The 15,874-nt window shown below is 38.7% G+C and overlaps 1 protein-coding gene across 10 annotated transcripts in view; it reads left to right on the top strand.

The window, feature by feature from the left end:
- Nucleotides 1–14,618, top strand: part of LOC117408719 (ELAV-like protein 2) — an 85,943-nt gene extending 71,325 nt beyond the window's left edge. For 7 of the 10 annotated variants that reach the window (XM_034013971.3, XM_034013970.3, XM_034013972.3 and 4 more), the window contains 3 exons: nt 231–456; nt 4,782–4,820; nt 13,653–14,618. In XM_034013971.3, the coding sequence (XP_033869862.1) occupies nt 231–456; nt 4,782–4,820; nt 13,653–13,983 (596 nt within the window). In that variant the 3' untranslated portion in view covers nt 13,984–14,618. The remainder of the gene's footprint in view (nt 1–230; nt 457–4,781; nt 4,821–13,652) is intronic. The other 3 variants (XM_059001611.1, XM_059001603.1, XM_059001620.1) reach the window with 2 other exon arrangements.
- The last annotated feature ends 1,256 nt before the right edge of the window (nt 14,619–15,874 follow it).

The raw sequence follows: 15,874 nt of genomic DNA, 5'->3' as shown, positions 1-15,874 counted from the left end.
TCAGTAGGTTACTGGAAAAAATATGGAGTTTGTATTTCTGAAACAAATATATACATTTGGGCATGTAAACATATTGGGTGGGTGGGGGTGCGGGGGTAAAAAGGGGATATGTTCCTGAGGAGTAAAGCTTAATTTTGAAGGAAAGCATAGTAAATGTCTTGTGCAAAGATGTTGCATTTTAGGAATTTGTTATGGGCAAAATGTGTTATTGTTATCATCATTCCACTTAGGGGTGTCCAGGGGTGTTGGTTTCATCCGGTTCGATCGAAGAATTGAAGCAGAAGAAGCCATTAAAGGCCTTAATGGTCAGAAGCCTCCTGGTGCCACAGAACCAATTACGGTGAAGTTTGCAAATAACCCAAGCCAGAAAACCAGCCAGGCGCTGCTGTCACAATTGTACCAATCTCCAAACAGAAGGTACCCAGGACCCCTTGCTCAACAAGCTCAGAGGTTCAGGTGAATATACAGTAGTTAGTCTTACATACTGTTGTATAATAATCATGTGTTTCACCTTTTATGGCAGGTCTGCATTGCTGCTGTATCATGTTTGATTGTAGCCAACAGCTGTTTTTAAGAATTGGTAAACTTTATTATTTGGTCCAGTAAATGACCGACTAATGGGTTTGCTCCAGTTATCTTGTTGGATTGCAAAGGAAGTGTTATATTAGTTAATATTGCCACAACTTGGAAGATGGATTGAAGGATGCTTTTAGAAAAAATAAAGCTTAACATAGGGTTTCCAACCCTACACTAGCCAAGGGGCTGCAGATAAACTATTTTGAAGGTAGCTTTCAGCCAATGTTTTTGTAATTCACACCAGATGTCAAAAATTAACTTTCCTATAAATTAACTTTTATCTAAATAGTTAACACTAGAAGCGCCAAACCGGTCATTTTAACCAGTAGCTTTTTAAACAGCTGTAATATGATAATGAAAGACAAATGATCGTGTACAACTCAAGCTTTATTTATGAACATCAAATCAAACATTTGCATAGCAGAAACACCATATTTTAATTGGAAAACAAAACACAGTATTTCAAAAGGAGCAGGACAAAACAAGAAAGTTAAATAAAACAATCATTTCATTAGTAACTATTTTGTAACTGGTCTCTGTACATACAAAATTGTATAAACCATTATTTGTTTGTAAAAATAAAAGGTTCTTTTTTTTCGAAAATAGTATAATACACTACTTCAAAACATAAATAACCTATAAACTATTTACATAACATCTATTTAGCCTACATACTTTGCAGCTTTCTAACCTGTACAGTCCACAAACAATACACCCTTCTCCACTTAACCTGAGCATTTACCGCACACTGCCCTTCCACAACCAGCACAGACATCCAAAGTTTCGTTATCGTTGCATTTTGCATCCTGGTGTTTCGTCTTACATGTGGGTGCAGCGGCTGCAGCACTGCCAGAAGGGGCATCTGTCTCTGCCCTTTTCTGATCCATATGTGCTTGCCGAAGCTCCATGGCTAACTAAAAGATGAAGTCCCTCCTGTTGCAGTTTGATGGCTGCCATGTCCAAAATGTTATAAAATACAGCCACAGGCCACAGACGAGTTCCGCCTGTGACTGAATACTGTCATGCCATCTGGTCCAGCACATCCACACCGAACTTTGTGACATTGTAGTGTTCCACTGTCTCCAGGCTTTTTTTTTGCCATTCGGTTCCCATCACCACTCTCTTGTGCATAGAGCTGAGAATAATCACTGTTTTGTTATTATTATTATTATTATTATTATTATTATTATTTATTTCTCAGCAGACGCCCTTATCCAGGGCGACTTACAATTGTTACAAGATATCACATTATTTTTACATACAATTACCCATTTATACAGTTGGGTTTTTACTGAAGCAATCTAGGTAAAGTACCTTGCTCAAGGGTACAACAGCAGTGTCCCCCACTGGGGATTGAACCCACAACCCTCCGGTCAAGAGTCCAGAGCCCTAACCACTACTCCACACTGCTGCCCATGCACTTGTAAATGCTGATGGTGGCACAGTCGCTGTGCCTGAACAGTGTAGTCGAGGGTGCTCGCAATCCTGGAGCTGAAGGGGGTACTTCGCTTCTCGCTGTATTTACAGTTCCTACCAGGTTGTTTATTTTATTTGTATTTTATTTATTTATTTATTTATTTATTTATTTATTTACTTACTTACCTACCTACCTTCAATTCTCTGGCCAAATGAAGTAATGTGAAAAAATGTGTCCGTGGTCACAATCCTCCCTTTGTCGAGGTACGGCTCTGTCAGCCTCAGCACCACGCTGTCTCCTAGTCTCTGGCCAGCAGGGCGAGTGTCATCCCTGCCCAGGTAGGGGAAACAGTTGGTGAGATATTTTGAAACAACGTCCGCTGCCAGGCAGAACTTGATGCCAAACTTGTCAGGTTTGTTAGCCATGTACTGGGTGAATGACAGTAGGAAACAGCTGCTCATCTACCATGATTTTATGGCTTGGTTTGGCTTGTAACAGGCAATACTGTTTGTAATGAAACCGTTCTAAATGTCCGATGCCAGGGCAAATTTATCAGTCAGAAGGCATGTGACTCTTGTTGCTCTCACATCAAAACAAATGTATCACATTATTTTTTCTCTGAACTAATTGCTTGCCATTGTCTGAGGGGGAACAAAAGAAAATCCCCACTGCTTGGACCGCAAGCTCTCCAGATGAACACTTGCCCCCGTATGTGCCACGAACTTACAACAAGTGCTTGCAATTCCTCCACAGATAATGTCCACAAATCATTTTTGTATGCGATGTGCTTGCATTACTGTACATTGTACTATGTGCAGTAGCATTTGCATGTCGATCAGCACATAAAAGCACTCAGTACAGTGTCAGTGTTGCGTCTGGTGTGTGGTGCTGGACCTGGTGTTTTCAGTCACTGTTTTCCGAAGAATGTAGATAGGTAGACGTCACTTGATCACAGGACTGATTTGTATTGAAAAGGTCTATAGGCTGTATTTGATAAATATGTATTGAAATAACTGGTTAAAATGACTGGTTTGGGCGCTTCTAGGTAAACATGCTTATAATTATAAATTTCTTGCAAATATGTGTCTCAAACACCGTCAGTATATCTAATGTATATATTTAGGAAAAGTCGCAAATGGGCATGCGCATTACATTTCGGAGTAATTTTAAATTAAAACCCCAAAAAACTGTCAAATTGACCAGCTTGGCGCTTTTAGTGTTTTACAAAAAAAAAAAAAAATCATATGTAGCTGTTGAAGTATTCTCTAGAATTCAATGTTTGTTTAAAATTAATAGAAATGGTTTACCTTTTGAAAGCTTTTTTGTAATTCTAGTTTTTGCAGATTTGTTCTTGTAGTTTGGTAAAATATATAGCAAAATGCATGGTCCTAGAGAAAAGGGACAGTGAAAGATATAACTCATTATAAACAAAAGCATTTAACTATGAAAGGAACAAAAAACTAATATTGAATTGAAAATATAATTGATTAGGGAGATGAAACTATCCTGTAAAATCTTGGAGTGGGTGTGTAAATATTGCAAACCTCAAACCCTAACGCATGTCAAGCCCAAATGGCTAATTTTATTTTCTGTTGTCAGTATAGATGCTAGTATTAAGGGTGTTTTTGTTTTGTCTTGTATGTTAAAGTAAGTTCCGTGCTACTTTTTTCTCTAGAATTTAACCTGGTGTTTTTACTTTCATTATTCTTTTGCATTCTAAAAACCATGCAGCAACCGAACTGGCCTTGATTGGGGCAGCAACTTTTATTCCCCACCTGAAAACTTCACATGGGGACTGGTTTTAAAGGCATTTATTTACTTTAATTTATAGAAAACCAAAAATCTGGCATACCCATGGACTGAAATGCAATTTTTCTAAATATTTAAATGCTTATCGCCTCCTTTTTTCACCTCCATGTCAGTCAAAAAATAGGATCTTATTGTGGGGCCCTGACCTTTATGTAATACTTTTATAAACATAAAACATGCTAAGTTCAAGTGTTCAATATGTTATTCTCATAATGTTAGCATGTATGAAACAGTATACAACTACATGTAATAAGCTTTTTCTACTCCCCTACTTGAATTGAATTTTGGGTGCATCCTTACTTCCAATACTACACTCTTTTTAATCACAAGCTAACAAGTTTAATCACTAGTCCCTCCAGGATTTGGCAGACAGCCACAGAACCCCCCCCCCCCCCCAATCAAAATACAAGTATTTTAATTAGCTTTAGTTTTGTTTTATTTTGGTACACTGCAGTACCCGTTAACAGCTTCCGCTTAAACTACAGATGAAACATGCACACAGATTATATAACTGCAAAAGACACCCCCAAAACCTTCCATGATGAACACAGTAGGACACTGTTTTGCAATATTGAGAGACCACTAGGCTGAAGTACAAGTGGTACATAAAACGCTGCCTTATACCAGCCTCCATGCAAAGACAGTTACGAGGGAAGAAAAGTTAGGAAGCCAGTTAATTCAACTTTTGTTTTTAATAAAACAATTAAGAGAATAGCAGTACCTGCTGAAACAAGGGAGAATAAAAACTTAATTTCTGGCACTGGTAGCTACAGTGATATGAATATTAAGGTAAATTCTGCAAATATGAATGTGAAAGATATATATTTTTTCCCCAAAACTTTCTGGGCCCTCTGAGTGCGTGGGCCCCTGTGCAATTGCCCAGGCTGCACTTACTATTCCTCTGCCACTGTCTTTTTGGGGTTCAATAACATTACTCCCAGCTTGTGAACTGCATTTTTTTTTTTTTTTTTCTTTGTAGGTTGGACAATCTTCTTAACATGGCTTATGGTGTAAAGAGGTAACAATTTGTTAATATGCATGTGACACTTACTTATATATATGTATATTTATATATATATATATTTTTTTATTAGTATTATTTATTTAGCAGACGCCTTTATCCAGGGCGACTTACAGAGACTAGGGTGTGTGAACTATGCATCAGCTGCAGAGTCACTTACAATTATGTCTCATCCGAAAGACGGAGCACAAGGAAGTTAAGTGACTTGCTCAAGGTCACACAATGAGTCAGTGGCTGAGGTGGGATTTAAACCGGTTACAAGACCATTTCTTTAACCACTGGACCACACAGCCTAGATATATAGATATATAGATTGATAAGTATTCAGACCCCTAACCAATTCTCTCATATTACTGAATTACAGAAATTTCTTTGTTTGATATTTTATTTTAAAACACTGAAACTCAAAATCAATTATTGTAAGGTGACATTGGTTTTATGTTGGGAAATATTTAAGAAAAATAAAAAACTGAAATATCTTGCTTGCATAAGTATTCAACCCCTGTGCTGTGGAAGCTCCCAGTTTACACCGATGAAAGAAATTGCCCTAACGAGGACACAATTACATTACCATTGGCCTCCACCTGTGAACCATTAAAGTTGCTGTCACATTTTCTGGATAAAAAACCCCACTGTTGAAGGATCATTGGTCAGGCTGTGAATCTGAAGGAAAATGAAGACCAAAGAGCATTCTACAGAAGTTAGAGATAAAGTAATACAAATGCATAGATTAGGGAAACGGTACAAAATAATATCCAAGTGTTTGGATATCCCAGTGAGCACAGTTGGATCAATAATCAGGAAGTGGAAGCTGCATCACACCACCCAGGCACTGCCAAGAAAAGGCCGTCCCTCAAAACTCAGCGCTCAAACAAGAAGGGGACTTGTGAGAGAAGCCACAGAGAGGCCAACAATCACTTTGAAGGAGCTACAGAGTTCAGTGGCTGGTGCACCAGTCAACCATATCAAGAGCTCTGCATAACACTGGCCTGTATGGGAGGGTGGCAAGAAAGAAGCTGTTACTAAAAAAGTACCATCTGAAAGCACATCTGGAGTTTGCCAGAAAGCATGAGAGTGACCCAGCTGCCATGTGGGAAAATGTTTTGTGGTCAGATGAGACCAAGATAGAGCTTTTTGGCCAAAACTCAAAGCGCTATGTGTGGTGCAAACCTAACACTGCCTATGCCTCAAGACACACCATCCCTACAGTGAAGTATGGTGGTGGCAGCATCATGCTGTGGGGATGCTTCTCATCAGCAGGGACTGGGCATCTTGTTAAAACTGAAGGAAGAATGGGTGGAGAAAAATACAGGGAAATACTGCAAGAGAACCTGCTTCAGTCCGCTAAAAAACTGAAGCTTGGGAGGAAATTCACCTTTCAGCAGGACAATGATCCCAAGCACAAGGCCAAAGCAACATTGGAGTGGCTCAAGAACAAAAGGTAAATGTCCTACAGTGGCCCAGTCAAAGTCCCGATCTCAATCCCATTGAGAATCTGTGACACTATTTGAAAATTGCGGTCCACAAGCGTCGTCCAACCAACCTGAACAACCTGGAGCAAATCTGCCAAGAAGAATGGGCCAAAATCACTCTGACACTGTGTGCAAAGCTGGTACATACTTACCCCAAAAGACTTAAAGCTGTTATTGCAGCGAAAGGTGGCTCTACCAAATATTAATGTGTGGGGGTTGAATACTTATGCAAGCAAGATATTTCAGTTTTTTTATTTTTCTTAAATATTTCCCAACATAAAACCAATGTCACCTTACAATAATTGAGTTTGAGTTTTAGTGTTTTAAAATTAAAATATCAAACAGAACGAAATTTCAATGTACCATTTGTAATTCAGTAATATGAGAGAATTGGTCAGGGGTCTCTGTAAGTCGCCTTGGATAAAGGCGTCTGCTAAATAAACAAATAATAATAAACAAATAAATAAACAAATAATAATACTTTTGCAAGGCACTGTATATCTATATAATCTCTCGATGGATAGATAGATCTCTCGCTCAGACTTGTAGTCAAATCGGTGTCACAAGTCCTTGACTTCGAGTCTCAAGTCGGAGTCCTTGAAATAAACTCAAATCAATTGTCATTCAACTAGTGGTAGTTGTCCGATATCCCTCCGGTAAAATGCACAAATAATAAATCAAATAATTTTAGTATTTTTATTTATTTTTTCTAGCTAGATTATTCTATTTGCATGCGTTTTTCAACTTGTCTGTCACTATCTTCTTTTCTTTTGGAATTGGAATACTGTTTGAATATACTTAGTTTATAGATAAGTTTGTGGATGTTGTTTTTTCACTTTGATGGAAGCCGTGATCTGGCCTATAGAGCCGGTGTAGTGTTAGAAAGTGGTATGCATACCAAAACTTGACTCATGTAATGGCAGAACGTGGTACGATGTCAGATTGCAAGTTGTGCACTGTCATATTTTGGTACAAGTGCAATCAATTGCTATCTGGTGGGTGTTTTCCTATTGTCTAAAGAGGTACATTTACCATAAATTATACATAATATTTTTGCAAATTTAAACTGGCAACAGACAATTTCTCTAAAAATAAACAATTCACGAAGTCCACCGCAAAGTTGCACAAGTAAAATAAAAAAATAAAAAAGACCCAATGTACTGCATATGATAAATATTTGCATACTAATTTCTTAATGGTGTAAAAATACATTAAAAACATAAGTCTTCAATATGATAAATTCAATTAAAGATGTAAATGACCGAAAACAGCATAACGTACCATATTTGAATGGGTGCTTCCATGCTTTCTTAGTGGAAGTTGTTTAGGCATGTGCGAGCAAGTGCAGTGTGCAGAGTACCACTTTTAACGCGTACCTGAAAATAACACTACACAGGTAAGAAATTAGTTACTTTCACCTCTGGCTATAGCCTCTACTTTGACTTAAATTCAGGTAAAATCTGCCAATCTGATTTAGACATTGCCAGAACTCTGTGTGTCATATAATTACACAGTACTGTGCAAAAGTTTTAGGCAGGTGTGAAAAAAATGCTGTAAAGTAAGGATGCTTTCAAAAATAGACATGTTAATAGTTTATATTTATCAATTAACAAAATGCAAAGTGAGTGAACAGAAGAAAAATCTACATCAAATCAATATTTGGTGTGACCACCCTTTGCCTTCAAAACAGCATCAATTCTTCTAGGTACACTTGCACACAGTTTTTGAAGGAACTCGGCAGGTAGGTTGGCCCAAACATCTTGGAGAACTAACCACAGTTCTTCTGTGGATTTAGGCAGCCTCAGTTGCTTCTCTCTCTTCATGTAATCCCAGACAGACTCGATGATGTTGAGATCAGGGCTCTGTGGGGGCCATACCATCACTTCCAGGACTCCTTGTTCTTTACGCTGAAGATAGTTCTTAATGACTTTCGCTGTATGTTTGGGGTCGTTGTCATGCTACAGAATAAATCTGGGGCCAATCAGATGCCTCCATGATGGTATTGCATGATGGATAAGTATCTGCCTGTACTTCTCCGCATTGAGGAGACCATTAATTCTGAGCAGCCCCAAACTTGCAGGGAACCTCCACCATGCTTCACTGTTGCCTGCAGACACTCATTCGTGTACCGCTCTCCAGCCCTTCGGCGAACAAACTGCCTTCTGCTATAGCCAAATATTTCAAATTTTGACTCATCAGTCCAGAGCACCTGCTGCCATTTTTCTGCACCCCAGTTCCTGTGTTTTCATGCATAGTTGAGTCGCTTGGCCTTGTTTCCACGTCGGAGGTATGGCTTTTTGGCCGCAAGTCTTCCATGAAGACCACTTCTGACCAGACTTCTCCGGACAGTAGATGGGTGTACCAGGGTCCCACTGTTTTCTGCCAATTCTGAGCTGATGGCACTGCTGGACATCTTCCGTTTGCGAAGGGAAGTAAGCATGATGTGTCTTTCATCTGCTGCAGTAAGTTTCCTTGGCCGACCACTGCGTCTACGGTCCTCAACGTTGCCCGTTTCTTTGTGCTTCTTCAAAAGAGCTTGGACAGCACATCTGGAAACCCCTGTCTGCCTTGAAATTTCTGCCTGGGAGAGACCTTGCTGATGCAGTATAACTACCTTGTGTCTTGTTGCTGTGCTCAGTCTTGCCATGGTGTGTGACTTTTGACAGTAAACTGTCTTCAGCAACCTCACCTTGTTAGCTGAGTTTGGCTGTTCCTCACCCAGTTTTATTCCTCCTACACAGCTGTTTCTGTTTCAGTTAATGATTGTGTTTCAACCTACATATTGAATTGATGATCATTAGCACCTGTTTGGTATAATTGTTTAATCATACACCTGACTATATGCCTACAAAATCCCTGACTTTGTGCAAGTGTACCTAGAATTGATGCTGTTTTGAAGGCAAAGGGTGGTCACACCAAATATGGATTTGATTTAGATTTTTCTTCTGTTCACTCACTTAGTTAATTGATAAATATAATCTATTAACATGTCTATTTTTGAAAGCATTCTTACTTTACAGCATTTTTTCACACCTGCCTAAAACTTTTGCACAGTACTGTATGTATGTGTGTGTGATTATATATAATCTCACACACACACTGTTCTTAAGTAGTGTGTTTTTTTTCCTTTTCTCTTTTACACAAAAAACATTGCTTATGCATTTCCCAGTGGCGGCTGATAGCCAAAAAGGTGAGGGGGGTGGGGTCCTGGGGCCAACCTCAGTGGTAGAAGCACAGTCCAGCCTGATGCTGCTATCAACAAGATTAAAATAATATTTAATATTATATAAATAATACAATACAAATATACTGTGGTATATTTAATAACAGATTACCCCAAACAGGCTGTAGAAGTTGGTAAATTAACAAAAAAGTTATTGCCGAACGCTGCAAGATGCTACAGAGCTTAAGTTAAAGCAGTGTGAAAAGAACGAAATTGAACAAAGAAAAAATAAAATTATTTTAAAGTTAGACAAAGAATTAGACTTGTGAATTATTTTAATATTTAAACAGCTTAACCGTTTTCCCTCTTTCCTCAAACTAACACACTGCAAGTCTGAGAAGAGCCGAAGTCGTGCTGCTCATATTTATAAGCTTTGTTGTCTTGGTACATGCGCGCTGATCGCCTGATCACTGTGTTTGCTAACTGACTGCGCTCCAGCCAGACATTTTCTAAGCCAATCCTAACCAGTCCTGCCTGACAGCTGGCTGCTACTGCGCATGTGCACAGCTGATTTGGGTGTTCATATTTGAGCGAGCACAGCCCGGCTTCCAGCCCATTAAACAGTTGGGATGAACAGTGTTGTTGATGTGCCAGTGTCACGCGAGAGGGGAATGAAACGCACATCACCCAGAAGGAGGGGAAGCACAATTCATTAATAAGAGACTGGGGGATCAGCGAGCAAATGAACACTGTTAACCGGTCACCCCTGGTATTTCCCCTTTTTGTAGTAATTATTATTATTATTATTATTATTATTATTATTATTATTATTATTATTATTATTATTTTCTTAGCAGACGCCCTTATCCAGGGCGACTTACAATTGTTACAAGATATCACATTATTTTTACATACAATTACCCATTAATACAGTTGGGTTTTAGTGGTATTTAAAGTTATTCTGTTAAATTTTTATTGGTGTAATTAATCAGTCCTGTCCTATCAGTCTGATATACCTGCCTGTTCGACAGTAGGCAATTTGACCAAAATTGCCAGGTGAATTCATTGACGTTGCTTGCAAACAGTGATGGTGTGTGCTGGGAACAAGTGGAGATTAGAAGCAAAACACGGAATATTTAATCACACAGCGACTTTTTGATATGATTTCCATTACATGAGAGTAGATGCTAAAACTTCATGCTGATTTGAACTCGGCTCTCGCCAAGATAAGCACCAACTAAGACGTAGCTTTACAGTAAACTAATGTGATCCATCTGTCTCAATCCATTTGCGTTTCCTTCCATATGATGATGTAGATATCTTTCTGCCTGGTGTTGATGGCTGAAGTGTAATGCTGGCTCCAGGGATCAGCTTATTTTGCCTCCCTAGCGCATCAGCACACACTACGGCTGCAATGCTGGCTCCGGGGATCAACCACAGTGCGGTCTCCCTAGCGCATCAGCATGACAACCGTCTGGATTGAGCTAAGTAGGGTACATCTCTGGGGTTTTCAAGTGGGCACCTTCCATCCTGTTTCGTCGACTAGGCCACGACGCCTCAAGAGGGCTCGACGGTGATTCTGGCGTCCCAGCATCACCCCCCTCCGTCCCCCACTCAACTCAGCCCAGCTTACTTACCCGTACATCAGCATTTCATTCTTTCTATTGTGCTTGAGGTCCCCAACCAGAAACTGTGCGACGCAACTCTTGGCCACTGAATCCGACGTCTCTGAGAAACCAAGTTGCAGTATGCCACAAATCCTCGACAACCCACCTCCACTGGGTAAACCCGGACTCTCCAATCTCATTGTTCCGCTTCAGCGGCTAGTTGAGCATACCAGTTTCTTCCTCTCATATGCCTCATCTACAGCATCCTCCCATGGCACTGTTAACTACCAGGTGAACAAGGCGTGCTGAAGAGAAGACAATATCTGGTCGAAGGTTAGTGGTGGCAATCTCGGGTGGAAAAGTAAGGCGTTGACCAACATCTGCCAGCATTTTCCAGTCTCTAGCAGCTTCCAGTTGTCCTGGGCGAGGATTGGTTTTAACACCTTTTCTTGGTGGTTGCTTTCCTGGGCGGAGGAATATTGTCTTTTGTGCGTAATGTTTTGATGGAACTGGTGGCAACTTATTGGTCATGTTATGCTCGTCTTCCAATGCTAAGGCCAAACATCGCAGCACCTGGTCATGTCGCCAAGTAAACCGTCCTTAGCTAAGAGCCACCTTGCATCCTGTCAAAATGTGCCTTAATGTTGCAGGTGATGAACACAAAGGACATGAGGGATCCTCTCCTACCCAGAGGTTTAGGTTCTGTGGTGATGGGAGAACATGTGTTGACCTGATGAGGAACCTGATCCTGCTCTGTCCCATTGACCATAGGTCTTGCCAGCCAATCTTGCGTTGTTCCGCACTCTCCCATCTCCCTGCTTGGCCTGGGAAACAGCCTTTACGCGCCTCATCCTCTCCTCCTGTTTTTGCACCTCGTTGACTACCAGCTTCCTCCGTTGAGCTGGGGCTGCCTTGTGCCATGTAGGAGGAGCTGAACTGAGACCAAGACCCCCTCTTCCATGCTGAACTTGCCCCATGATATCACCAGTTCGATTTGAATTAAGAAGCTCTAAATGTATGATAACATGATTTATTATTTTTCATTTGTTTGTTTTCAGTAAACTCAAAATTAAATTACATATTTTTCAAGAATGCAGTTTTAGAAATGTATTACTACAGTGCTTAAACTTAGAACACAGTTTAAAGTAGTAAAGAGAAATAAATACTACTTTACCATGCTGACATCATATTACTTATAGAACTTAATGCAAAAAAGGAAAAAAACTTGGTCTGCAATAGCTGGAGGTTTTGTGTGGGGGTGTCTTTTACAGCCAGTTGAATTTGAGTGTGTGTACGCTGCAACCTACCTTGCTTCCAATTTCTTTTTCTTACTATGATTGGCTGCAAAGACAACAGTGATTGGATAATGTTTTGTTGGGTGGGTTTTCATTGTGCACAGGTTTCCTAGTAACTGTAATATTGTTTGTGTAATAGAAAATAAAGGGCTCGTTGTTAATATCTCCGAGTCACGGATCCCAGATGTTCGCGTCCGAGTCTTTTGCGGCCGTAACTCGAGTCAGAGTCACGAAAAATGCGACTAGAGTCCTACAAGTCTGATATATCCATCGGGAGTCAGATATGCTAATGCACTGTAATACACAAATGTGTCTAACACTTTTTAAATTCTTAGATCACATAAAGTATTAGCAAGTTAAAGGTTATTTAGACTTAAATAATGCCTTGGCCACCCCAGATTTCCCCTTTGTGCAAATACCTGTCTAATTTTATTTACTATGGCAAGGGGATTTCACTCCCCACCCCCACCCCCCACCCCCAATACGAATTATTCCCCTTTGATTACTCAGACACTTTTTCGTAACTCCTCCGTTCTGCTCCCGAGTTCAATGAAAATAAACATTTACCAGGGGAGAAAAAGAAAGAACGTGTGTACATTACAGTGGTTTCTGGGATAGTCATCCAGCACAGTGTTTTTTTCAACAGCTGGGTTAAACTAACCCAGTTTCATTATGGCAGTCGGCACACTAACACTGTTGGGCTAGGGTTCAGGTAAATCGGTTTAATTTTTTACTCTAATGTGGACAGGGACTAATTGTCTTGCAAGCCAGAAGTACTAATCACTGATCAAAGCACATGTTGTTGCGCACGCTTACTGGTAACCACAATAGTGGGTGGGATATGTAGTTTTAGAGCCGTGCTAGCAATAGAAATGATACAATGGACTACAATCCCAGGGCAATACTCGCTTGAGTTAAAATCTGCAAAACCTTGTGTTTTTTTGTTTTTTAGATGAGTTTGTTTTGTAGTTCACTTATTTTCAGTTTCTGAGGTTGTAATGAAATAAAATTGATAGTCACACCAGCAACTTTTTAGGTGCACTTTGGTGAAATTACAGAATGTGTTGTGTACAGTGCCTTTTCTTTGAAGTATGAAAGTATTAGCAACTGAGGGGCTGTTCTCCATGGATGTATTTTTTTACATAGCAAGCTGTAGTATCACGTATGCACACCTTTCCTGTAAAACTGGAATTATCCATCTTGTGGTTAACCTTGGTATATGTTGACCCTCCAACACAGTGTTTTGTATTACATTAACAGTAATTTGACATGGACTGTTTTTTGTATTTTAGCAGGTTTTCCCCTATGACCATTGATGGAGTAACAAGTTTGGCTGGAATCAACATCCCGGGGCATGCTGGAACCGGATGGTGCATCTTTGTGTACAACCTTGCCCCTGACGCGGATGAGAGCATCTTATGGCAAATGTTTGGACCATTTGGCGCTGTAACCAATGTCAAAGTCATCCGTGACTTCAACACAAACAAGTGCAAAGGTTTTGGATTCGTCACCATGACAAACTATGATGAGGCAGCAATGGCAATAGCCAGTCTGAATGGATATCGTCTAGGGGACCGAGTATTGCAAGTTTCATTTAAAACCAACAAAACGCACAAAGCCTAATGTCTCCTCAGTTTCTTTATATAAAACTATACAAAAAGGCAAGTTAACGTAAACTTTATACATAGGTCAAAGTCTTTGTAAGTCTGTGTTTTATGAAGGGAAACAAACATGAATGTTTAGCGTCCTACAAATCTTTTTTTTTTTATTGCTAGTCTGACTTGAAAATTCTTAAATATCTTTTATGTTTAAATGTAGGAAAAAGCAGGTTTGTTACCTGTCCATGTTGCATTCTATTACCTTCTTTGAAGAAGGTGGACCTTTTAATGTTTCAGCTAAGGTAAACCTTTTTTTTTTTTTTTTTTTTTCTGTTGCATAACTGCTTTGAAAGACTAAGGCTTTGTGTTGTGATTTTATTTATTTATTTTGTTTTCTCAGTAAGTGTTTTGTTTGGTCTTTTTGGTGCATTGGCCTTTCAGTGATTTTGTTGAAAGATTTGAGTTTTAGCTCATTTTATGTTTACATATTTTATTTAGTGAAATTGTATTTTGGGTTATGGATGGGCTATTGCTTATTGTAAGATTACTGGAAAACCATTTTTCGTAAAGCAGTACCTTGCCAAAGAGCTAAGAACCTCTTTGATGTGGGTTTAAAAAAAAAAAAAGCATCTATTTTTATATTAAAAAAAAAAAAAGAAACATTTGGAGAAACTTTTTACTGGACCTGGAACAAATATTTTGACTTGGATACTGAGAAATATCTTCATATGACACCTAGTGAGCTTTTGAACCTTACCAGGAAATTTGCAATGATTGGAATTTCTGGAAAGATTTATGATGTAAAAGATACCTTTTAAGAGCTTTGTAGAATCAATGACACTGTTGGTTTCATTTGTAGAATCATCAATGGAATGGCTAATCATCCTGGTTATTATATGTGACTAGCAGCTCACATTTACTTTATTTTATTTTATTTTTTTTTGGGGGGGGGGGGGGGGGATGATTATATATATATATATATATATATATATATATATATATATATATATATATATATATATATATATATATATATATATATATATATATATATATATATATATATATATTATATATATATATATAAATAAATAAAAAAAAATTACACATACACACACTAATACAGGCTAAGGAGCATTCAGATTATAATGTAAAGAAAATAGTTACATTGACAGGGAAAATCCGTTCTGCCTAAAGAATTCCCTTCTGATAGAGCTCAGTGTTTAATGATGTACTATATAAAGACCTATATTGTCTTAGTATTAAATAAATTACAAGGGTTTGTAGCTGCCTTGTGTGAACACTGACAAAGCAGCATAATAAGGAAATTGGTATGTTGAAGGTAAAATGAATGAAGTGTTGAAGGATTACACCTGAGCTAAGAGCTGTGTAAATATAAGTCCTTTTTGTTTTATTTTGAAGAATTTTCTGCAGTTTTGTTTTTTGGACTACATGCCAAGTGCTAAAGTTTTTTTTGTTTTTTGTTTTGGTTTACGTTTTTTAGGCTTTTTGTAGGTTGCATTTACATTTGTTAGTTGAAGTGTAGTTGATTTGTTGTCCTAAGGGCCAGATTTACAGTGCATCACATTTGTTGGTTATATAAAAATGTACTTCCATATGTGAAGGTATGGATATAAACCACGGTTTTGAACATTTTTTTTTTCATACTGGAACTTAATACATGTACGCTTTGTGTAATGCTTAAACCACTATAGGGAGGGGATAAAGCAGTTTCTTGATCATATCAAGAATCAATATAAAGTATTTTCTGAATAACATCTTGCTTATAATTTCATTTTAAGGCTAAGGGATTGGAAAACCCTCTGCCTGGATGCACTGACTGTAGTTACATCTTGCTTTGTATAAACTGATTTTAATACTCATATGCTTCCCCTTAGAACAAGCAGTGTGCTATG

The sequence above is a fragment of the Acipenser ruthenus genome, chromosome 2 (assembly GCF_902713425.1).
Source record: "Acipenser ruthenus chromosome 2, fAciRut3.2 maternal haplotype, whole genome shotgun sequence".
NCBI classification, from domain to species: Eukaryota; Metazoa; Chordata; class Actinopteri; order Acipenseriformes; family Acipenseridae; genus Acipenser; species Acipenser ruthenus.
The sequence above is the reverse complement of the archived record's forward strand: the minus strand, read 5'-3'. Positions and strand labels throughout refer to the sequence as shown.